At 38.9% G+C, this 25,546-nt stretch overlaps 1 protein-coding gene across 6 annotated transcripts in view; it reads left to right on the top strand.

Annotated features, from left to right (window-relative positions):
• The window catches only part of atp8a1 (ATPase phospholipid transporting 8A1), a 149,813-nt gene that overhangs the window by 118,550 nt on the left and 5,717 nt on the right, over positions 1 to 25,546 (top strand). For all 6 annotated transcript variants that reach the window (XM_073854377.1, XM_073854378.1, XM_073854380.1 and 3 more), the window contains 9 exons: positions 1,235 to 1,309; positions 3,990 to 4,112; positions 10,316 to 10,394; positions 14,566 to 14,627; positions 14,953 to 15,009; positions 15,283 to 15,390; positions 24,152 to 24,240; positions 24,996 to 25,088; positions 25,347 to 25,438. In XM_073854377.1, the coding sequence (XP_073710478.1) occupies positions 1,235 to 1,309; positions 3,990 to 4,112; positions 10,316 to 10,394; positions 14,566 to 14,627; positions 14,953 to 15,009; positions 15,283 to 15,390; positions 24,152 to 24,240; positions 24,996 to 25,088; positions 25,347 to 25,438 (778 nt within the window). The remainder of the gene's footprint in view (positions 1 to 1,234; positions 1,310 to 3,989; positions 4,113 to 10,315; positions 10,395 to 14,565; positions 14,628 to 14,952; positions 15,010 to 15,282; positions 15,391 to 24,151; positions 24,241 to 24,995; positions 25,089 to 25,346; positions 25,439 to 25,546) is intronic.

Consider the following 25,546-nt stretch of genomic DNA (forward strand, 5'->3'; position numbering starts at 1 on the left):
AGGTCTTAATGCCATCTCGTAGTTATTTTTATATTAGACAGTATATTATATTTGTAGATTATATTTGTGTTTCTTTGCACAAAAGTCTGATTATCTTTATTGAAGCACACAAGATGTTATTTGGATATTATCAAATCATGCTGGGATTACATGGAGTATTTGCAGACAGATTTTATTAATGCTGGTTTTTATTAAGAAATATTTTTTTCAACTTGTAGCTCAGTTATATTTAAATTTTATGATAGAAAATGCAAACCAGAAGTATTTTTACTATACCGCTCCCATTTGGACCCCACTGTCTTTCCATATGAAAAACTGACCCGCACCTGGCATATTTATCCTCATGAGTGATCTTATAATGAATCGTTTGCTGTGATCCAGTATATGAGACTGTCAAGCAGACACAGGGTCAGCCCAATCTCTCTCTCTCTTTCTCTCTCTTTCTCTCTCTTTCTCTTTCTCTATATCTCTCTCACTCACTCACTCTCTTTCTCTTACTTTTGCAGTTTCAAGCACCGAAAGGCCCCACAGAAAACAATAGCCATCGATCAACCTAAATTAAAATTCTATAGGATTCAGAGTTAAGCACACTCGAACCAGACAATATATGATTAATGTTGCTATATATTTACCTGTTAAGCCCATTGAGGTTATAATGATTTTCATATGTTCTGTCACGTCATATTCGGTCTTATATGTTACTACTTCTCTGGGAATACTTCAAAAGCATATACATTAATTCATGGGTGTCCAACGTTGTGCCCGTGGGTACCAGGTAGCCCGCACAGAGTCTGTGAGGTGCCCGCCAAAGCACATTCTATTAGTCTCAGTTGTAGTATTTATTTACTACATATTTTTTACATTAGCTTGGCTTGGTTTACGTATGTTAACGTTTTAAACAATACTAAAACATATCAACAAGTAAATAAAATAAAATCAACAAGTAAAACAAAAAAGTTTTGAGTAAACTATATCAAAAAGTATCCCTCCAGATTGTTTTATCCCTTGTGGTAGCCCTTGCTCACAAAAAGGTTGTAGACCCCTGCATTAGTTACTTAGTTACTTATGTTAATGTTAATTATGTTAGTTATGTTAATATTTTGTATTATAGCCTTTTACGTCATATTACACATTAATAGAGTCTGTTTCTCTCTCTGTCCTGTTTAATTTTTTGAATGCAGTCATGCTGAGAAAAGGTCTAATTCCTGCACATTTTCTTTTTTGTATCTTTGAGATCTGGTTTGCATTTGTTAACGGCTTCTCTGGTCAGATTTTGTTTGAGCGCTGGTGCATCGGCCTGTACAACGTGGTAAGTTTGCGTCCACACGTGCAAATGTGATTTACTGTCCTCTCTTCATTACTATGAGAGGAAATGTGTTAAAATGCCTCCCCTGTTGCGCTCGGGCAAGAAACTCATTAGCCGCGGCACCCCAGACGGCTCCTTTACTGCGGCCCGTGTCAGCACCGTCCTGAAAAATCTCCCTCTTATTTATGAGCACCTGTCCAAGCCATATTCCCTCGTACCCAGAACTATGTCCTGAATGTGCTACAACAACAGAGGCTTATGCCCCAAAGATCTGCTTTAAACAGGCCAGAGGTGGATGATAAAGAAATGAGTTGAATTCAGACACTTATATACACATATGGCAGTTTGGCTGGAGGCTTGTGAACTGGGTTGCCTGAAGGAACTGATGCTGTTCATTTTTTTTTTCAATGAAAAGGGAAATTATTTGAAGGATTAGTCAATTTTCTTAAAATCCAGATCATTTACTCACCACCATGTCATCCAAAATGTTGATGTTTAGTTGAGAAGAAATTATGGTTTTTGAGGAAAACATTCCAGGATTTTTCTCATTTTAATGGACTTTAGTGGATCTGTTTTAATGCAGTTTAAAATTGCACATTCAAAGGACTCTAAATAATCTCAAACGAGGCATAAGGATCTTATCTAGTGAAATGATTGTCATTTTTGACAAGAAAAATAAAAATATGCACTTTTAAACCACAACTTCTCGTCTATCTCCGGTCCTGTGACGAGCCAGTGTGACATCACGTAATTGCGTAATGACGTCGAAAGGTCACGTGTTACATATATGAAACGCACATTTGCAGACCATTTTAAACAATAAACTGACACAAAGACATTAATTTGTATCATTCGACATACAACAATGTCGGAACGGTCCTCTTTCTCCACACTTGTAAACACTGGGGCATAGTTTCGATAAGTCATCCGTGACCTCTTGACGTGATGACGTATTACATAAGGTCGCACTGGCGCATCACAGGACCGGAGATAGACAAGAAGCTGCGGTCCAAAAGTGCACTTTTTTTTCTTGTCAAAAATGTCAATCGTTTTGCTAGATAAGACCCTTATGCCTCATTTGGGATCATTTAGAGTCCTTTGAAACTCCGTCAAAACTGCCATTTTAAACTGCATTAAAACTATTACGTGTTGGGGTCCATTAAAGTCCATTAAAATAAGAAAAATCCTAAAATGTTTTCGTCAAAAAACTTAATTTCTTCTTGACTGAACAAAGAAAGACATCAACATTTTGGATGACATGGTGGTGAGTAAATTATCAGTATTTTTTTTTTAATAAAATGGACTAAACCTTTAAGAAAAAGCTTTTTTGTAGAAATGGCTGTTAACAACAAAAAATCCGATAAACACCCAGTACCCATTTAAAAGGCCCTAATATGGACCATTAAGGTTTAGATATGTATACATTTGATACCAATATGTACCTTTTAAGTACTAAAATGCACGCTTTAGGTACAAAGTTGTACTTTTTAAAAAGGAAACAGATGTACTTTTGTATTTTTTTACTATAAACAAAAATTTACAAAAGAAGGTGCACGGCAGATTTTTATTTTCTTAAACAAACAGGTATTTAAGTCAGAAAGTGTGAATAAAAAGATCAAAGTTATCAACAGGTTCTCAAAGTTTTCTTGTGAGGGGCTATTTTGTCTGAAACTCATCTGGTCCAGGCAAAGGTTTTTTAGGAGATTTTAAGGAAACTTTAAATAATAATCCAGAGATGACTTACCATTCACACCAGGAACGGCTAAACCACCCAACTTGATTGTCACAAGAAATTATTTTTTATGCTTGAACGAAGAGCAAAATTTGAACATGGCTCCCCATCAGCCCGTGTAATGGATCATTGGCGTTGTGAGGCCAGGAACAACTTGGCCTGTCACATTCTCTCTTTATCTGAGAGAGCAGGAATGCCACAGCTTCAGAGGGGGTCTGCTTGGCGCAGCCGTCCGAATCCACCTCTGAATGGAGGAGAATGAAACCCAACGGACCATGTCCAGTGGCCCGACAGCCGCAGCCGGGCAGCTCCAGCTGGACCAGCGAGAGACACTTACGACTGACCCCTCAACCCCCTCTGGACTATAATACGGCCCCTCTCGCTTTCAACAGCTGCCGCGCGGCAGTAACTTTAGAGCGCGGCAGAAAAATGAAAGCATCTAGGAGATCTGCTAACAGGCTGCATGAACGGTGGCAGATGTTTGTTTGAAATCATTTTTGTACATGGAGCGCAAAATGCAAATTAGTTGCAAGAGTTAAATGCTCAGTGGGCTGCAACATGCAAACCAGATGAAAAGCCGTTGAGGGAAAGCAGTCTTTGGGCTTATACAATATTATAGATTTACAATTAGATTGAAAATCGTAGTGGAATATCTAGCATTGCAAATATGTTTGCGGTTTTCAAGCAGGTCAGACTTGGTTAAGCCATTGGTGCTTCGTCTGGCTGGTCAGGATGATCAAACAAACAGAGCAATATTTTGATAGCACCACAGACCCACAGCGTTTATACTTTATGGACTGGATTCAACCCTAAGACGTGTTTACTTTTTGGTCTCTGAATGTTAAGCCGGTATAAGAGTATTTACAAAAACTGAAGCATGAATATTAAACATGTTACATACATCACAAATTCTGTGTAATTGTTTTTCTTTATCCATTTTATTTGCATTAGCTCTTTACGGCTCTGCCTCCTCTGACTCTGGGCATCTTTGAGAGATCCTGCAGGAAAGAAAACATGCTGAAATACCCCGAACTCTACAAAACCTCCCAGAATGCAATGGGCTTCAACACCAAGGTAAATACACTTAATCAAAAAAAGCTCAATTTAGCTTAATCTCCCTTATAAAATTTGATAGGTTGATCTGCATCAATAGGCAAGCAGTCTGAGTTTGTGTAACTTTATTGAAGGTCAGATCTAATTTTATGACCAATTAATGCGAAATACTGGTTAGTCAAAAAGTTTCTTCTCTGTATATTTGGCTCTATTTGCAATTTTTATAATGGCTTCCTTAATGATGATAGTAACTTTACAGACAGGTCACACTGTGTTCCCTTTACTGACCTGTGTCTGGTGACCAGTTTGACTCTCAGACTAAAAACCCCACTAAACAAACAGATCCTGTTTATAACTCTAAAGCGTAAAAAATCAACCTGACAGCAGAACCTTGTTGGTTTAGTCATCAGTAAAACTCTCCCTCTCTCTCTCTGTCAGCCTGTCTGTGAGTGCTCATCTCCCTGCTCGTAAACCACGTAAAGGCCATAAAAATAAAATCTGTTTTCTTTATGCAAATCCTGCAACTTATTTTACTGTAGTTTTGGATACACGAATAGATATAATATAATATAGAGGACTATGTTTCCATCTTCTCGGACTATCTGCCACTTTTGGCTTCACCGCTCTCTGTGTTAATAAAGTTGTCTAGTCTCCAGCCCCATCATGACTGTCTGCTGGTGTCACTTCACGGCCCCGCTCTACAGGCGTGAAGACCCGTTTACCACCATTCCGACATGGATTACAGACAACACAACCCCTGGGGACTGATATAGAGACACATTTACTGGCTCTTTTTTACACACTGGAATTTCTTTCTTTTTAAAAAATAGGATAACATCAGATAACAATACTGACCAAATGCGATCAGGACGTATTATACAGTCAACAAATACTTTCGCTTGAAATTCCCTTAATCCCAGCCTCAGGCCATTCAGAAATACTGGTTTATTGGCAGAATTGGTCAAACGCCACAATGATTTTTCGGCAGAGTCCTCTAAGTGCACAAAAAAAGAATTAGATGAACAACGGCATGCGTAAGTCAAGGTGCAAGAGTTTTTACCTGATTAAAGGAGGTTTAAAGAATATATTAGGGTATTGACTGAATTTCTGAGCATTTTACCTTTTATTCGGAAAGGTCAGTAAAGCGTGAATGGAAAAAAATTGAAATGGAGACTTTTGGGGATTGAGTGGACAGTTTTGCAGTGAAATTTGTTAAATACCAATGTAAATACTAAAGTGAAGAAAAATAAGGCATTTCAGTTACTAAACAAAAGTCTTCTCATTGCCATTAAGGTGAGATAACTAAATGGAAGTCTGATAAAATAAATGCTCATTTACAAGAAAACATGTCAGACACACTTAGGGGCGGGCGGGACACACAAAAGCTTTTTTACACGTCTGAAAATGCCTGGAGGACGCCGAATGCCAGCTGTTTTTTCAGCTGAGTGCCAGCTTTCTTCAGGTGAGCACTTTGGTAGATGTGATACTTGAGATGTGAGTCGGTTGGTTGTTGTGATACTTGTCCCGCCTCTCCTCCACTGTGATTGGACGGGGGTTTGAGAACTGACGTTGACGATCAGAGCTTTTCATCCAAAGTTAAATATCTTTCAACTATCGATGCTCAGAGCTGAGCACGGAAAAACCGGCTTTCAGTGCTGAAAAGATGCTAGCTGCTGGCTTATTTGAAAAACGGCGGGCTTCCATTGGAAACAATTGAAAACATGTGCCGGTCGCGGGCATAAAAGGTTTCGTGTGCACACCCCCTTACTGTAGGAGCGGATCACACAGAGTATGTTTAAGCCTTTTTTTTTTAAATGTATGGGCAGTGTGCATTATTTTCTGCCTGCCGCACCATGCATTTTGAGTGGCTGAAGTTGTAAAAAGTTATATCTAAGGGGGCATGCACACCAAAGCTTTTACGTCAGTTGGTGGCATATGTTTTCAGTTGTTGAAAATGGAAGTGCTGTGTAAAATATTCAACTATGGGTGAAAAGCTCAGCTCGTCAATGTCAGTTCTCACACGGCCGTCCAATCACAGTGGAAGAGCGGCGGGACAAATATCACAACCGGCGCATCTTACAACGACTGATAAACAAAGCAGAAGTATCACAGCGACCAAAGCGCTCAGCTGAAGAAAGGTGGCAGTCGGCAGTAAAAAAAGCTGGCAGTCGGCATCCACCGGGCGTTTTCAGCCGTGTTTAAGAGCTTTGGTGTGCACACTCTCTAAGCGGAAAAGCCTCTGTCATTCACATTTTTTCCATTCGAATGCGGGGAGAGGCGGGCCTTGCGTTGTGGTGACAGAACTTTGGACAGTTTCTTGAAATAACCGGAGGCTGCACTTACTCGCCGTATCTTGCGTGTTTGTGCACCTCAATCAAGGTCAGAGCAAGCGCCCCCTTTTTAAAGTTTCAACTAATATGACAGCTAACAGCAAACCAAAGTTTCGAGAGCCCTAATGCTGCGTTCACACCAGCCGCGGTAGAGGCATCAAGCGTGAGTGATTTCAATGTTAAGTCAATGTAAAGATGCGTTGACGCGCATCTGGAGGTCTCGCGGCATGAATGAGGCGTTTAGCGCGGCACGGTAGGTGCGATTCAGCCTTACTTGTGTGTCTAGTTCACGCAAATGGTGCGAATTGAGCGTTGCACCATGATTACAGGAAGTGAGCGGAGTCGCAGAAGCCTCTCCCATGGAGCGAATTTTCGCATGAATGTCTCGATGTCTACAATTTCACGTGCAGCTTTCACGCGCAAATAAAGCGAGTGCACTCAAAATGTTCAAGTGTCCAACTACGTGCGGTAGACGCGAATTTGACGCCTTAAACACGTCTGGTGTGAACACACAGTAACGCCTCAATCCTTGACTGACAGGACAGCTGACTCGGTGTTTGCCTAGTAACATAAAAAACACAGTGCACTGCTCTTTTCTGAAGTCAATCAAATAAAGGCAGTGCGGTCCGACGTTTTTAACCATTAAAAACGCATTCTGTGTGATCGCCACTTTATTTCGTGATCGGTTTTCTCTTCATTTGCTTTGTATAAACATTTTGTGTCAGCAACATTAAAATAACATCAAATTAGCAATTTCTCTGAGATTTGGTCCAACTGTACATTTACACATTACGTCTATATTTGTACTGATAGATTCTGCTGAAGCACATAAAAAGAGTGTGCGTATGTGTGTACTAGACCGAAGATGAACAAAGAGTGTGAAATATTTAGGGGCTTTGCTCACAGTTCTTCCTTTCACTTGTAATTACATAGTCTTGACACTTAAGTCGCCCTTATAACGTCAAAGTTTCTCATAGTCTCAGGATGGCTGTTATTACACTCATTCAGAACGCTGCATGTCTCACTTCCTCTGTTCCAGTCTCTCTTTCTTTCTTTCTTTCTTTCTTTTTTTCTGGCATTGTTTGTGGTACAACATAGCTGCAGAAGGCTTATTAAAGAGTCTGGCAGTAGTTGCCTAAAATAAAGTTTATCCTTTCATGCTAGTTTAAGCAATTAAGCTGTCACACAGAACGCAGCCCTTTAATTCAGGCAGCACAGACGGCCATTCACATCTACATTCTTGTCAACCTGCTTGGATACTGAAGAGTTTAGGGCCTCTCTGTGACAAATGGTTATGAACATTTATTGATTCCATTAGCATTCATTGCGGGGCTGTGCGTGTGTTTACAGGTTTTGCTACGCTTGTAACTTAAAAATGTCCTGCTTGTGAAAAGATAAAAGATCTCTCTATATATAGACAAAATAACATTTTACTTTAAATCAATGTGATAATTACTATAAATGAGATTTCACATTATTAAAGGATTAGTTCATTTTCTTTAAAAAAAAGCCAGATAATTTACTTACCACCGTGTCATCCAAAATGTTGATGTCTGTCTTTGTTCAGTCGAGAAGAATTTTTTTTATTTTTTTAAGGAAAACATTCCAGGATTTTTCTTATTTTAATGAACTTTAATGGGCCCCAACACTTAACAGTTTAAATGCAGTTTAAAATTGCAGTTTCAAAGGACTCTAAACGATCCCAAACAAGGCATAAGGGTCTTATCTAGCAAAACGATTGTCATTTTTGGCAAGAAAAATAATAAATAAGCACTTTTAATCCACAGCTTCTTCCTCCGGCTGTGTGACGAGTGCGACCTCACATAATTGCGTAATGACGTCAAAAGGTCACGTGTTACATATATGAAACGCACATTTGTGGACCATTTTAAACAATAAACTGACACAAAGACATTAATTAGTATCATTCGACATACAACAACGTAGGAACGGTCCTCTTTCAACACACTTGTAAACACTGGGGCATAGTTTCGATACGCCATCCATGACCTCTTGACGTGATGACGTATTACGTGAGGTTGCGCTTGCTCGTCACAGGACGGGAGGAAGATGAAAACTTGTGGTTTAAAAGTGCATATTTTTTATTTTGATTTAAATCGTTTTGATAGATAAGACTCTTATGCCTCGTTTGGGAACGTTCAGAGTCCTTTGAAGCGGCGTTGAAACTGCAATTTTAAACTGCATTAAAACTGTTAAGTATTGGGGTCCATTAAAAACCATTAAAATGAGAAAAACCCTGGAATGTTTTCCTCAAAAAGCATAATTTCTTCTCGACTGAACAAAGAAAGACATCAACATTTTGAATGACATGGTGGTGAGTAAATTATCTGGATTTTTTTTTTAAAAAAATGGACTAATCTTTTAATGATTTAAGCCGTGTACAAGTTCAGAGCCAATGAAGTGCACTTGGCATTTTAACAGAAGTGTAAATGCAATGTATATAAATGAATATAAATATAAGTGTATATACAATATTGTATACAATATACAATAAAGATCTTTATGGAGTGCAACGTTATGATGTAGATATCACACAAATATCTGAATGCAATACAAGGTGCAACTAAAGAAAGAAGTATAAAACAGATCAGCACAATGCGAATGTCTTTAAATACAATGTAAGGTGCATTATACAGAAGTTTACATTAGGAGTCCACTAATGGACAAACAGGCTTTTATGGGTGTAGGATAAGCCCGTTATCTGAGGGCCAAAGCCTTGAGCTTTGTTTTGCTGTGAGGTGAGAGGGTTAGAGCATAGAGACCAAGAGGTCACACAGGGCCCCTGTGAAACAACACAGAACAAGACAATCTCGGGGTATTTCTCTCATCCCATCCCCCTCAAAGATTCATACCCATCACACAGTTTAGATAAAATGGTGACAATCCTAATAGGTCAAAAACACTTTTGAAAGACGACTATTTTAGTGTGGGTTGTGTTTAGAAATTGCTTCTTCTGTATGAGGAACAGACCAAAAAGTCTTGACATAATCGTACAGTGATTTGAGACATTAGGAAGAGTAGAGGATGAAATAATTTAGTGAGTCGGTTCAATTGAATCACTGAGAAGAATCAGTTAGAATGAACTATTCATTCAACATGATTGTTTGTATTAAAACATACAAATAAATCATTTTAATACAACTGACTAGATGTCAATATTAATATAATGCTGTTTTACTTAATGTGAGAATAATGTGTTGTGTCTGGGCAGTGATCGAACACGGGGTGAAAAGAGCAGCCGTGGAAAAGCAGTGCTTGGAAACTCCACCTCGGACGGACCTGATTTCATTTCACGGCTGTTTCATGCTACATCGCCCATTAGTGTTTTGTTTGGCCACGTCCGTGCATAATGTAAATTCAAAACAAGGCGGTTTTGGAGGAGGATATTTGTTTAAATGGCACATCCAAAAACCACACACCCTTGTATACACACACGGACGCTCAAAGGCTTAATGCTTTACCTGTGCGAGCGATAGTTTTTCCACGCTCCCAAATTACCATGCACCGTAGCGACAGACTCATACATCTTCATTTCTGTGTTTGTACTAAAAGTATCCATGAAGGATTCAGTGTTTTTCTTCATAATTCACAACGGAACGATTGGGGAAATTTGATCAGGCAACTAACTTGAAGAAAAAAGTAAAGAAGCGGTCCTTAGCGTTAGTTGTCTGCCTCTCACCACACTCGCGGGTTATACAATGTGTCTGTCAGCGGGGTGGCCATTGAGTACGGAGGCCTGACAAACCTTCCACTTAGCCCGGTGCTGAGAGCGCACAAAGGCCTGGGGTCAGGGGTCAGCGGCAGGGTTGGGGTGGCCGCAGTCTTTCTCATGGTTCTCTCTTATTTCTCATCCCCTCCTCCACTCTTCTGCAGGTCTTCTGGGCCCATTGTCTCAACGGCCTGTTTCACTCAGTCATTCTCTTCTGGTTCCCCCTCAAGGCCTTCCAGCACGGTAAGAGCACACATGGTCTCGCGCTACTTTTGGTTTTGTTTTTTGAGGTCACCGGGTGTCGGAGTGAAAGACAGGCCTGGTCTTGCTTCAACTTAATTGCTTCTCATTGGCCACCATGAATATCTCAAAATCACTGGCTTGTACGCGCATACACTTGCACATAACCACGCTCTTATAACATTTCCGCGTACTTGAGTTTAATAAATTGAATGATGGTTTTTGTAAGTGTTTTTATATGTGTATGAATAAGTGTTGTAAGTATGTGAACGGATGACCATGTCTATGTATGTGTGTGTGTGCTTTAGCTGGCTGACTACAGGACCACACAGTCAGACTTAGACCTGTTCTTTAAACAAAGAAGCAGAGATTGCTGTCTGACTGACAGCCTTTCGGCACCACACACACACACACACACACACAGAAACACACACACATCTTTTAGATCCACACATGCTGTTCGTTGTGCTTTGCTTTGCCAGAGGCTTGATGGTTTTGGATCATCAGAGAATGACTAATACGGCCACATTTACCCACAGAGACGTGTGTGTTCCTCACATTTAAGTAATGCACTTAACTATTCAATCAGATCTCTTTGCCGTAGCAATTACCTTAAGACAATAATGATCAAGGGATAGTTCCCCCAAAAATAAAAATTCTACCATTAACCGTTGTGTGTATCAGTTTCTTTATTCTGCTGAGCACAAAAGAGGAATTTTTTATGGTTGATGGTAAGCATACAGTTGACGATACCCATTGACTCGCATAGTATGTTTTTCCTACTATGGAAGTCAATAGGTACTGTACAGTCAACTGTCGATTACCATCATTTCTAAGAATATCTTCTATTGTAAACGTGACCCTGGACCACAAAACCGTTGTACTTACATTGCATGGGTCAAAATTATCAATTTTTTTATGATAAAAATAATTCGTATTTTATGGAAATATCATCCTCCATGAAGATATTTAGTAAATTTCCTACTGTAAATATATAAAAACGTTATTTTTGTGAGTGCCGCAAAATCACGATCAAAATTGGCCAGAAACTCGCCTACAAACTTTGTGTTGCGACCTGCTCTTTGGGGATTTCCCATTCTTGTTTGGTTTTATGTATAGAGCACTAAAACAAACCTTTTCATTAGTAGTATGCGTTGTTAATAGGGATGTAAACAATGAATCAATCTTCGATTAATTGTCGATAAGAATTAAATCGATAAAACTTAACGATTGTCGAAAAAGCAAGCACGTGTGTGCGGCGCCTGCGCAAAGCACATACAGCTGTTGAAAAAAATGAAACAAGCGCGCAGAAGTTAAACTAACCATGATCACAATGATTGATGCCAAACACACACCTGGGCTTTTTAACATCATGCGAGACGAGGCTGGCTGCTAACGCAACAAAATGGCATCCACAGTGGATCTGGTAGGGTCCGATACAGACAATGCAAATACGGTTAGGATACTGAGCAAAGATCCTCTTCAGGGAATCCTGCAAGATTAGCATAGCAACGCTGCTATACACAGGGAAGGAGACCAGAAGCCATTTATAATGAACAGATTAAAATGTAATCTTAAATTCTGGCAAGAAACCAAAATGTTAACTGTAAATGACTGTCGTAACAGTCTGAATGCCCGCAACATATATCATTTATCATCATTCATTATTGACTGACTGAGGCGCTACACGCTTACACTGTTGCGGGTTTTCTAATGGAAGGTCAAAATCTTCATAATATAAGGTGAGGTGACAATGGTAAAAGTGCCCTTTGTGTGGTTCGTGGATATAATTACAACAAACAGTGTATCAACAACTCTGAAAGTAAGGTGAACAACTAGAAAAATATCACTTGATGATAATGAAACTTTTGTTTTCTCATGGATGGGCGCACAGACTTTCATGCGACTGCACAAAGTGCCCATATGAGGCAGAGTTATACTGTGCCTATAGTCATTATATTTCATTACAAGATTAAAGTGATGATTTTTATCAAAACACCAACTAAATTGACTCGCTTTACATTACCACTAGCATGTTATTTAGACAAAATAAAATATTTTGATTTGCATGAGGAAGCTGGCGTTTTTATGCACACTTTTATGTCATTGGCTATATATGCCACTGCTGTAAAGGCTACTACTACAGTTAACGAGTATTCGATTGATTGATTGTTAATTTAAACTATCATTGAATATGGGAAATTGCATAAATTGACATCCCTAGTGTCTAAGGACTGATTTGAACTTTAAATGCGATCTTTTTTCATGTTCAAGATTTTCTAATTGTAGTATCGAAGCCATCCTAACAAACCATACATCAATCATAAGCTTATTTGTTTAGCCTTTGGATGATGTATAAATTGACACGTTTTGTGGTCCAGGGTCAAAAATAATTTAAATGTACATTTTCATTTTTGGGTGAACTTTGCCTTTAAAACTGTGGAAAATTAAGCTTAAAGAAAAAGATATTTTACTATGTTCTTAACTCAACTTACAATACATAGCTATCTTTTTTTTAATGCATGCACTTTATCTTCGTAGCCTACAGCAGTGGTTTTCAAACTGGGGGCCACGAGATGGTGCCAGGGGGGCCCCAGTTTTATGACATTTTATAAAATACATTAATTTATCATGAATTCTGTGTAACTAAACCTAAAAAAATAAGGCTACTAACCAAAAGCACTACTTTTTTGTATAATTTAATGTTTTTTTATTAAAATGTTGAGTTTTAGAACAGTTTTTTGTCACAAATTTTCTTTGGGGGGGCCCACGAAGGAATGCACCGTACACAAGGGGGGCCGCACACTGAAAAAGTTTGGGAACCACTGGCCTACAGCGTGTCATGAATGTGTTAGCATTTAGCCTAGCGCCATTCATTCCTTAGGATCCAAATAGGGATAAATTTAGAAACACTTCCAATGTTTTCCCTATTTAAAGACTATTACATGAGTAGTTACACGAGTAAGTATGGTGGCACAAAATAAAACGTGGCGATTTTTATGCGGATAAAAATAAGAACTATATTGTATGGCAGAAGAGCACTTAGTTTGCAGCACTTCGACCTCGGGCACAGTAATATTGGCGGAAGTTTGAGCGAGAAGGGGAGTAGTCAGGAGTGATGATGTTACTGCGTGCCGAGGTCGAAGTGCGGCAAACCAAGTGCTCTTCCGCCATACAATATAGTTCTCATTTTTTATCTGCTTAAAAAAATTGCACGTTTTATTTTGTGCCACCATACTTACTCATGTGACAGTCTTTAAATAGGGAGAACATGGAAGTGTTTGGTGACTTCTAAATTCATCCCTGTTTGGATCCTAAGGAATGAATGGGGCTAGGCTAAATGCTAACACATTCACAGCGCTCTGTACAAAGATTAAGTACTTGCATTGAAAAAGGATAGGGATGTATTCATTTGTCTAAGTTGAGGCAAGAACATAGTAAAATATTGAAAAACGGTGGTGTTTTAGCGTTCACTAAAATTGAAAAAATGTCTCATAATGTACTCGCCCTCATGCCATCCCAAATATGAGACTACATTTCTTCAGTTAAATTTTATATTAAAATGCTGTCATGTTATGTCATTTACATAACATAAGATCTCACACAGGAATTTCCTGACAGAAAGTTTGAAATAGAGCTTACGAAGCTCCAAATCAATCATTAAAAATGATCCAAACGACTCAGTTGGGTAAATAACTGCCTATGTTTGTGAAAGAAACGAATACGATTCGAGGTTAATGACCATGATGCTTTACCTACTGACGTAAATAAAATACGTTTTTGAGGTAATCAATAGAGCATCATTTATATTAAACCCACAATGTTATTTATTAAATGTTTAGAAGTTTTCAAGTATCCAAGCCCACACAAATCTCACTAAAATCAGGATGCACAGTCATTGTTTTGATGGTAATGGAGTTTGAGTAATGCAGATTTAAAGAGGTATTAAACTAACAACCCAATGTGGCATCTTTCCCCACCAGTAATGCCTTGTATACAAGCACACATACAAGGACTCTGACCATTAGACACCTCTTAAGTTCAGTATCTTAATGGAATATTGTGCAGCACTTTCCACCAGAACCATGTTTGTATGGACATGTCTGTCTGTGTGTGAGTGTGTTAGCATACAGTCCTCTGGTCTAAAAGCTTACTTGTTGATTTTTCCACACAGACACGGTCTTTGGAAACGGAAAGACACCAGACTATCTCCTCTTAGGCAACATGGTTTACACAGTAAGTGTGTTTCAGACCTTCGATTATCTCTTAATCTTTAGAAAAGACTCACAAAGCATCTCTGTGTTTTGGATGTCGGCTGACACTTTGTACTGGTTTTCCTGCTGTGAAATGTTCCTCCTGGAGTCCGGCAACTCTGAGCATTCTCGCTAGCTTTTCGACAGCTTTCATGTATGAAATGAAAATAAAGTCGATCTGCTTCGTTTCAAGCTGTACTTTAAACAGAACCTGTTTGGTCATTCTTGTCTGATGAATGAGCCTCATGTGTTAGCTCATTGTTTATGTGTATGCAAACTAAGATGATGGGAACTTGTGTCTTTTGCAGTTTGTGGTGATCACAGTATGTTTGAAAGCCGGGTTGGAGACGTCTTCTTGGACCATGGTGAGGAGAATATTTTTCCCTTCCATTTCAAAGTCCTGCCCCACAAAGTGTGAAACTTTTGAGGTCCTAATAGTTCCCATGTGCAGATTTCAAGCTTTAAATGCTATTTTGATATAATCATAAACATTAAGCACATTTATAATGCTGCACACGTAATTCGTGTTTATATGCCAAATGTACTTGTTTCTTTTGTTAAGGTGGTTGTTCTTGTTGTTACAAATGTGACAAACATTTCTACTTCATATGTTTTTTCTTATTTCCTCTGGCTCACAGTTCAGTCACATTGCCATCTGGGGCAGCATTGGATTATGGATAGTCTTCTTTGGCATCTACTCATCTTTATGGCCTCTGATACCTCTGGCTCCGGATATGTCAGGAGAGGTAAGACACAGCGTTCTTATCTTTTGTATTTTTCAAATTTAGGGGAAAGCATTCAGCATATTTTTCTTGAACATGATACTCTAGAAATTGAAACGCACGTTTATCCAGCTATGTAAATACTCGAAATTATATTAAGAAACCTAACCCAAATGCTGCCCCTAAAATTTTTTATTTAAAAATCATAAATCGGTTTCCTTTAAGAAAGATAAAAGATAAATTTTCTTTCCAGTAACACTTTACTTGAAGGGGTGTGCACGATTTTATGCACGTTTATGACAGCTTTCATTAAGTGTCATTTCTTCAATTATGTCATTTTTAATGCAAAGATGACATTGTTTGAGATGTCTTTTGTTATGACAACTTGACATAAACCAATACATCATAACTTGTGTTGTTCAAAAGATTATACTTAACTTTATGTATGTGCACAATACATAAAAAACAACTAACAGAACCTGTTCTTCCTTACACAGAGGGTTCTGAAATTTTCTGACATAGAAGAAAAAACTAACAAAATATTTAATTAATTTAATGTAATTAACTGTTTTTGCAGCGATATGGACTCAACGCTGCATTATCAATTTTAAAACAATTTTATCAGTTTTAATTATTATTATTATTATTATTATTATTATTATTATTATTATTATTATTATTATTATTATTATTGAATGATTTTATTTCTCTAACACATGGAGGAAACTTATTGAACTAAAGAATATTCATGATGCTGTTATAAAACTATTTGAGTATTAACACATAATGACATTTTAATGACAAATTATATTTGTACCACTGTAGTTGAGGTCAAGAAAAATATTTATGATGTTTTTATAAAACTATCTGAGTATTAACACTTAATGACATTTTAATGACAAATTATATTTGTACCACTGTAGTTGAGGTCAAGAAAAATATTCATGATGCTTTTATAAAACTATTTGACAGAGTATTAACACTTAATGACATTTTAATGACAAATTATATTTGTATCACTTGTAAAAAGTGGTCAGTTATGTTGTCTTGGTAATGTTAAGTTGTCATGACAAGTTATGATGTATTGGTTAATGTTGTCATAACAAAGACATCTCAAACAATGTCATCTTTGCATTCATAATGACATAATTAAACAAATGACACTTAATGACATTTGTCATAAACGTGCACAAAATCTCCTTCATCAGGAGACACGTGTCATGTCATGATTATGAAGGTGTCATGTCAGTCTTATGAACAACCTTTGAGTAAAGTGTTACCCACTTTCCTTTTTATAATGTTTTGTTACTTCTGCAGACATCCCTTATATATTTATTTGCAATTTTCGCTCCTCATCCCTGGGGTTCCGGATTTGTCGGATGATATAAAGCATGCTCAGACCACCCTCTCTCCGACCTCGGGCACTACATTATCTGTGCAATAATCTGAGCATTAAGAGTTTTCTTTGGGTTCATTAGGCTGAGCGGGAGAAGGGTAACCCTATACCTCCATGTGACCTCAGGGCACCACAGGCCTCAGCTCTTTTCTCACCTCATAATCTCCTAAAGGAACCTAATAGCTGATGTTTGTGTCACCTGTGAGGAAGATCCATTTAAAACATCTACATCTGCTTGCTTCTCAGAAAAAACTGAGACAGACAGACAGATCCTTAATTTTATATTTGCTGTTAGTTTTTTAATGCTGTAACGTCTTATTGCTTAAACTCCCCGTTCGCACACAATGTTTCCTAGGTTTTTATCCCTGCTGTTGTATCGGCAGCCTTTTCCCCTCTCGCATGTCCCACACACCGGTCCTGAATGGTTTCTCAAGTGGTATCTTTTATCTACTGTTTCCTGCTACATGTATGGTTGTAGAGTAGATCATACCCCAGAGGCCGGGGTAACCCAATGCTGCGGGAAACCATAGCGACGGCACTACATCAGAGCTCAGAGACAGGCGGGGGAGACGGGACACCTGAGAGAGGGCACACCTGAACTCTGAGCCACCTCACATGGGTCTCTGACAATGCCGCCACAAATGCCTAAGGGGCTGAAGAGGGCGAAAACAAAAAACTGTTATTAAGAAAGCAGATAAATCACTCTTACAAATGTACCATAGTAATACCATGATATTCTTTAAAGTACCTCTGACATTACACTCTTGATCTCAGGACAGAGGAGCTAGATATATCACAGCATACTGTATCACACAAATCTGTTACAACAATAAATACAACGCTACTGTGCTACGAACACACACACACACACACACACACACATTCCTAATCTTACATTTTTGTGTCTTTCAGAGCAGGCACGCATCACATCCTTTGCTTTTCAGTCACCCTTTTAATTCAGGTAAAGTTTAGGTAATGCTGTAAAGAAAATGACACTTGATAACATGAGCGATAAAACGATGCGTGAAAGTTCTTTAGAGATCAGAAAAATAACGCCACTGATTTCTGCTGCTGTTGAAGAAATCTGTCTTACATTCTTTCCCGTTCTTCCATTGAATGAAGACAAGTCTGCTTTATTTAAGTGCACCTGGTATCTGTGTGTGAGGCCATTCATCTTGTTTCATTCTCTTTGATGTACAAGATTTCAGCTTTAGCGGTTCACTCTCCCTATCAGCAGATAAAACTGCTGCTTACTGCTCATCTTGTAACACTGCTAACTGGAAACAGTGCGCGCACATGGGTGCGCGTGTGAGGATCTGCTCTATTTCAAATTTTCTAAAACTTTTTTGTCAGGAAAATCCTGTGTGAGATCCTATCTCACGTTTAGGTTGCGTTGTGAACAGCTTCTGACTCCATGAAAATGAGAAGCTTGGAATTTAAGAATCGACTTCATCCAACTTGAATTCATGATGCAAATACTTAAGCTTTGACTTAAAGGACAAGTTTGGTATTTTACACTTAAAGCCCTGTTTTAAGATTGTTTATGATGAAATAGAACGGTTTTGACTGAAATTTCGACATATGCGGCTGCCCCGAGAATTTTCGGGTGTTTGTTGTTTCAACTCCCACCTCTATAATGGGTTTATAGGTGCACTGGAACAATCCTTCCTAAAATGCATTACATTTTCGTTTACAAAGACGTGAAACTCACCGAGTGGTCAGGGGTGTTCACTGATATGCTCACACAAAAATTGCTGCAAAAGATGCTTTCCAACAGGTTTTATCGTAGTTTTTGCCAAATCCATTGACTTGTATTAGATGTGCTGTGAGGTACGATATTACTACGCCGCCGGGAACGCTGTTTGTATTCTTGCAATTGGCAAAGGTGGATTATCGCCACCAACTGGGCTGGAGTGTCTATTATTCAAGCTCTTAGCGGAAGAATGTACGGGTGTGAGGCGTTTGGAAAAATAGGTCCACAGGTTTACAACGAATGCTAAAACACCTGTTGGAAAGCATCTTTTGCAGCGATTTTTGTGTGAGCATATCAGTGACCACCCCTGACCACTCGGTGAGTTTCACGTCTTTGTAAACGAAAGTTTAATGCATTTTAGGAAGGATTGTTCCAGTGCACCATACAGCCAACGTGAGACGAAAACACTGTAGAACACTGATTGGTCTGAGAGAATCGTCACTACCAGCATCATCGCTATAATGTAAAAGATTAGCTTTGCCTTCATGCTAGCTTGCGCCGTCTCGAGTAAACCTGTTGTCATCTGTGCTTTGCTGTAAATTCCCAAACTCCCTTTTAGCAATGAAAAACATCAAACAGGTTGAGAATCACGAACACCGTAACAGTTTTTTTACAGACTTGAAGTTTGTGGCGGCACATTAGCGATGCACATGTCCGCATATATGCAACTTAAATGAGGCTCAGCGGAGCGCGTCGACTGACGCCACAGGTGTTGTACAGAAACTGTCATGTGAGACAGAGGTAATGATTAACACAATATGCAAACATCTATTTGTGGTGGTCAATTTTAATTTTGTGGCGGACTGAGAAATAAATAAATGAATGTATGGGAATGTACAGCGACGCTCTCGCTTGTATGATGTCACAGCAGTAGGCACCGCAAATATAATGGCTGCGTCCGAAAACTCTAAATTGCTGCCTTCTGAGGCAGCTTTCCAAGGCAGGAAGGCATAAAGGCATGTCCGAATTCAATGTTAGGTTTACTTCCTGTCTCCTGAGATACGTATGCGTGGGCATACAGTAAGAATGTGATTGGTCGAGCCTGGTCGAGTTCGAAAAAATAAAATGGCGGCCAAGGACGTGACTGGACCACCAATTTAATGTTAATAAAGGTAGATTTTCACTTTTTACACCTTTTAAATTGCATTTCTAGCGAGAAATTAGTATTGAAGTTTTCAAATATCACAAAGGCGCTCTCTGTTTATATTTCAAACACGCTGCCTTTGAAGTGTGTCCGAAATTCTTTCTCTGAGCTGCCTTCATGCCTCCGAAGTCATTTCCTCATGAGGCCGCGAGGCCTTGAGTTTTTGGACGCAGCGAATGACACACCTATAATCCCTCCCACTCCGAAGTGTTACTAAACTTGATGCAAAAGCTAACCAAGCCAAAGTGAGGTGAGCTGACCCAAACCGTGGGGTACTATGCAATGGAAAAGCGCCATTAGAGTCGTATGTCGGCACTAGTTTGAGCTCTGTGTGTTTTTCAATCTTTTTCCTAAATGTCCACAATTCTACGGGTTAAAATGTGGGTATGAAGGTATTTCAGGGTACTTGTTTTTATTTTGGACTGTTTGATGCATTTTGAATATCTATCCCTCTCAATGACAGCATATGGGAATTGCTCTAAGTGACCCTGTCTCATAATTTAATTAAAAATGATTAGGCGCATCAAAGTTTGATTTCACATTGATTTCGATCTTTGACATGGCCTTACTTAGTCATCATTAAAGAAATCAAGGCTATATTTTCACAGAATGATCTTAACATCATGTAGAATGATTTTATGAAGAAAACAATACATCACCAAAAATGACTTTGGCTTGGATTTCATAGACCCATGATCACATATGTGCACAGCCTTCAGAATTCGGTCTCTCTTTCTCCCTTTTTCTCTTTTAAGTCTAAAACAACAGGCATTAAATGGGAATCCATCCATGTATCTCACCATCTGGCCCTTTGGGACTTTGAATGTCTTTGTGAATGCCTTTGTTCTGCACATTCTGCAGACCCACAAACTCACAACTTGCCTTACTGGAGAACAACTTTCGCATTTACGCATTGACAAATTTTAGCCTGTTTATAAATACAGGTTGAGATTGGATATGATCAATCTGGCTTTTAATAAAAACATGTTTTAGTCAATTCCAAGTTAAATATTCGGTTTTTGAAAAAAATCAAGCATGTTTTGTATTCTCCTTGCATATGTGTGTGTACGTAAGGGTGAATAAAGTCAGACTGGCTCTGTATTTGCTCCTTAATACCAAAGGGTGAATAACCATGTCTGAATTGTTCTCATCTCATATTTACCATCACAATGGGTGGCATTAACATTCTTGGACTGACATTATCACTGGCAGGCATGGCAGTCGAACTCGCTGCTGGTTAGTGCGGCCAGCCAGACTTAATCCAGCCTGTCAATCACTGAAGACCGTCACCACGTGGGGCTGAATGATAAACACTCAGACTCAATTTCCCCCTTTAAACGCTAAAACAGTCTGTCAGGGCTAGCTTTCAGGTTTGAAAGATTTCATGGAAGATTTCATATGGTCTGTTAGTGCGTGTCTCTGACAATTTTGATAATTTACCTTTGGTGCATGAAAGGTTACGTGCATGTCTTTTACTGCGGTTTACAGCATGTGGTTTTAACAAGTTTGTTTCCATGTTGTGTCAGCTTTTGTCCTAACTGAACTTACAGTGAAGCCAAATCTAGTGTAATGCGAGAGTCTAACTCTAGCGGTTGTTAACTTTGGATGGCTTCGGTGAAAAAAACCTTCAAATACTAAACCACAAACATTTATGGCAAAGGATGCAATGTGCGGGTTTGCCTTTATATGCATTGATAATGATATGATTGATAGTGTATTTTGAGTTTTAACATTATGCTGTGTTTAAATCCATAGTTCTCCAAATAATGACAGTTCTGGCATTTATTTGCAATCTTCTATGATATTACTTTGAAATATACTTTTGAAGAATCTTTACAAGTGAATTTATAGTGACCACATTTGTCATGCTACAAAAAGATAAAACAAGCATTGGTCTCAACTTATCCTTAAAAAAAGCTATGCTTTCAATGGACAAATTGGAAAAAAATGACATTGTATGTGTTTGGGAATGTGTGTCTTGTGAAAGCAAAAGGATTTGATGTCCTGTCAAAACAGTCGTCACCCATTGATGCCCACACATTTGACTGCCCAATAAACAAGGCCATGACAGTTTATTATTCTTTCCTAAAAAATATACCAGCACACTTCCAACACCAGCTGGATCTTTTTGGTTTGTGCCTTCATATAATAATGATTTTAAAAAGTTTATGGTTGTAATTTTATATAATTGTACTGTGAATAATAGCTTTATTGGAGTAAAACATTTTAAATCTTTATTAGACACAGCATAGTGGGATACATTCATGGTTTTAAATATAATAAAACATTTCCACCACTGGCTTTATTCATACTGAAAATGTGTGTTAATGGCTAATTATTGAAAAGGATTAACCTGCCATTATCAAAGAGAAAATGATAGGTTACCTGTGGGGCTGTCACATTTTAGCACGACATGAAAATCCCTTCACCCGTGCACAATTTTCTCCGATACCTTTTGGCAACACAGAAAACGTTTGTTCATTCAGGGTCAGAGATGACATTATTTGGGAGGAGAGGAAAGCATTTTGATTTCAAGTCATTTGGGATTTCCGGCCTCCCTGGTGTTTTGTCTTACATCAAAGTCTATTTTCTTGTAATGGTGAACAGATTAGCTAATTTGAGAACACCTGAAACCGATGGCAGGTGTGACTCAGTTTAGGCTTAGATTACAGGAAGCTGATTTGTTTGGGAGCGCCGAGTTTGGACAAGTGGCACAAGCATGTGCGGTGAATAGCGTGGCGAGGGGGCGTATCTGTGCTCTTTGACATTTAATGACAGGTATTTTCAACGCAGCTGGGCCAAAGCAAACACGCAATGTGCGGACGACTGCGTCTCGCAGCATGGGAGCCCACGCCAAAGTATCCCTGTCTCCTGAGTCAGGCCACAGAGCACCCTTTCTCTTTCTTTCTCTCTTATTTCCAGCTTCTCCAGTCACATACGGCAAACAATTTCACAGTGTTTGGTTTTGGCCGTGGCTAGTGCAGTTTATGTTTTGCATGGAAAAGATCTCTTTTCTCATCTGTGTTGTAATTATAAGAGAGATTTATGACTTTAAAGACCTTAATATCATTACTTCATTACAGACGTGTTTGTCTCAATCTCGCTCAGTCCAAGACTGTCCACCCAGTCCAATTAATGTCTTTTCAGCGCCTGTTTATTTAATTCTCGGGTGTATTTTGGCAGATGAATGTTCAGATACTTAATTTGCTCTGGCTCTCATTTAATGCACTGCTCATTTGTTTTGTTTGAGGAAGTTTTCTGAGATAACAAGTTCATTCTGTTCCAGTATTGAATTTTTTTTATTTGTCCTGCCGCAGCTTTGATTCATTAATTTGATTCTTCGATTCATGATTCGCTTGTTTCAGCAGCTCATTAAAAGTAGTGCATCTGAGTTTTGTATTTAGTACCCTGCATTGCTTTTAAAAGGTGATTATGGTTACCTAAAATGTGATAACAGATGCTGCTTATGCGTACCTTCGTTTGTCCATTGTAAATTATGACAAAAATAATGTTCCTCATTGCATCCTCCCAGACATCCCAGGCCAAGTTAATACAATTTAGGGAAGGCATTTGGAAAATTGATTTGCATTCTTTGGCTTTCACAGTAAAGATAAAGAATGCCTTTATACACATATATGGACATATACACACCTAATGCTGTGTTCACACCAGCCGCGGTAGAGGCGTCGAGCGAGAGTGATTTCAATGTTAAGAAAATGTGAAGACGCGTTGACGCGTGTCTGGAAGTCTCGTAGCACGAATAAGGCGTTTAGCGCGGCGTGGTAGACGTGACTCCGCCTCATTTGCGTGTCTAGTTTGTGCGAATAGCGCGAATTGAGCGTCTCCGCATTAAACGCGCAAGTTGAAAAATTTGAACTTTGGTCGAAAAACGCGCCGTGTTAACCAATCAGGAGCTTGCTCTAGTAGTGACATGTTTACAGGAAATGAGCAGAGTCGCAGAAGCCCCTCCTATGACGCAAATTTCCATGTGAATGTCTCTTACTACAATTTCACGCATGGCTTTCACGCACGAATGAAGCAAGTAAACTCAAACTGTTCAAGCGGCAAACTAGCCGCGGTAGACGCGATTTTGACGCCTCAAACGCGGCTGGTGTGAACCCACGGTAAGAGAAACACAGGAAAATGTATTAATAATAATAATAATTTATAATAGAAATAAATCTTGCACTACCTCTCTGTGAGTCATATGAAGCAGTCAATCTCTGTCAGTTACACGTCAAGGTTATCATTTGCGATCAGGGTTAACTGTCTTGAAGTTTTGGAGAGGTCATATGGGTCATACCAACATTAATGGTATTGATGATGATGTAGCTCATTTTGAGCTGTCCATCTACTGTATGCATCTCAATGCACATAACTCACATAGATTTGAAGTGTAACAGGATGAGTACTGATTACATCTGAAGGTTGGTGGCTGAAAGATATTTTTGGTGTCCTGTCTCATCTCAGTTTGTGTGTGTGTGTTTTGCAGGCTGACATGATGTTCAGTTCAGGAGTCTTCTGGATGGGTCTGATCTTCATTCCCACCACCTCTCTGGTCTTTGATGTGGCCTACAAAGTGTGAGTTGAGTTTCTTCAGTTCCAGCCATCCATTTGATTCATCTTCCTATGTGGTCACCATCTGATTTACTGCAGTAGTTTAGAATTTCTGCGTTCTTCTCATCTTCTTTGCTTTGTATATTTTGTTAGTTTAGCCCTTATGGCGTCATTTGGTTAAACATTATCCTGAGTGTAAAAGGATCCCCATTCATTTTCGTAGCATGTAGGAATGCCAAAACTACAATGCTAAAGTAAATACAGCCTAATAGACCAGCATCTGTCTATTATGTCTATAAATTACAACAACAGTGTTGGGAAAAAAATGGAAAACCACTCCCTAAGCCAGTGGTTTTCCAACTTTTTGCCGTGTGCCCCACCACCCCTAGGGTAGGGTGCATACCTTCATTACCCCCAAAGAAAATTCATGTCATAAAAACAATCTCAAACTTAGATTTTAAATTTAACAAAACATATTAAATGATACAATGTAGTGCTGTTGGTTTGTATATTTGTTTTTCTGAGGTTTAATTACTCAGAATTTATGATAAATTAATGTATTTTATAAAATTAATTAGTGGGGCCCCCCATGGCCCCTTTTTGGGCCCGCCCCTAGTTTCAGAACTACTGCCCTAGCTAAAAGTGTTTTTTTTTTTCTTTTTGATATTGTATAATTTAGCTTTTATTAATATATAGTAAACTGGTATTGTTACAATATTACATGCAGTACATTTATGATAACATTTTCATAATCCTGAGCATCTCTTTTTGTGTGTCAGCATGAAGAAAGTGTGTTTTAAGACCTTGGTGGATGAAGTCCAGGAGTTGGAAGCGCTGTCTAAAGACCCCGGAGCCGTTGTGCATGGAAAAAGGTGTCTACCGTTCCTTATTAATTCCTAATAAAACAGCAAAAGGACAAATTAAAGCGGGAATCCCCTCCAAGTGTAAATAATCCCTTGGCTACCCTCCTATCCCGCATTTAGCACCTCTCATTCTTATCTCTTGCTGGAGACAAATCTGTCCAACAGAAAGTTTGTATTTCATTTGATCTGAATAATGAGAGTAGGACATTTTTTATTATGTGGATAATGGTGTCTGTGTCTCACGACCGTTTGTGTTGTTCTTTGCAGTTTAACCGAGAGAGCCCAGCTTCTGAAGAACGTGTTCAAGAAGAGCACCGTCAGCCTGTACCGATCTGACTCCATGCAGCAGAACCTTCTCCGTACGTCATCGCCACACACGTGCTCCGCCTACACACCTACACACTCTCCACAACGCAGATGGCACAAACAGACCCGTGCAGAATTACTGATTAACACACACCCCACAA

This window comes from Misgurnus anguillicaudatus, chromosome 16 (genome assembly GCF_027580225.2).
Source record: "Misgurnus anguillicaudatus chromosome 16, ASM2758022v2, whole genome shotgun sequence".
Taxonomy (NCBI): Eukaryota; Metazoa; Chordata; class Actinopteri; order Cypriniformes; family Cobitidae; genus Misgurnus; species Misgurnus anguillicaudatus.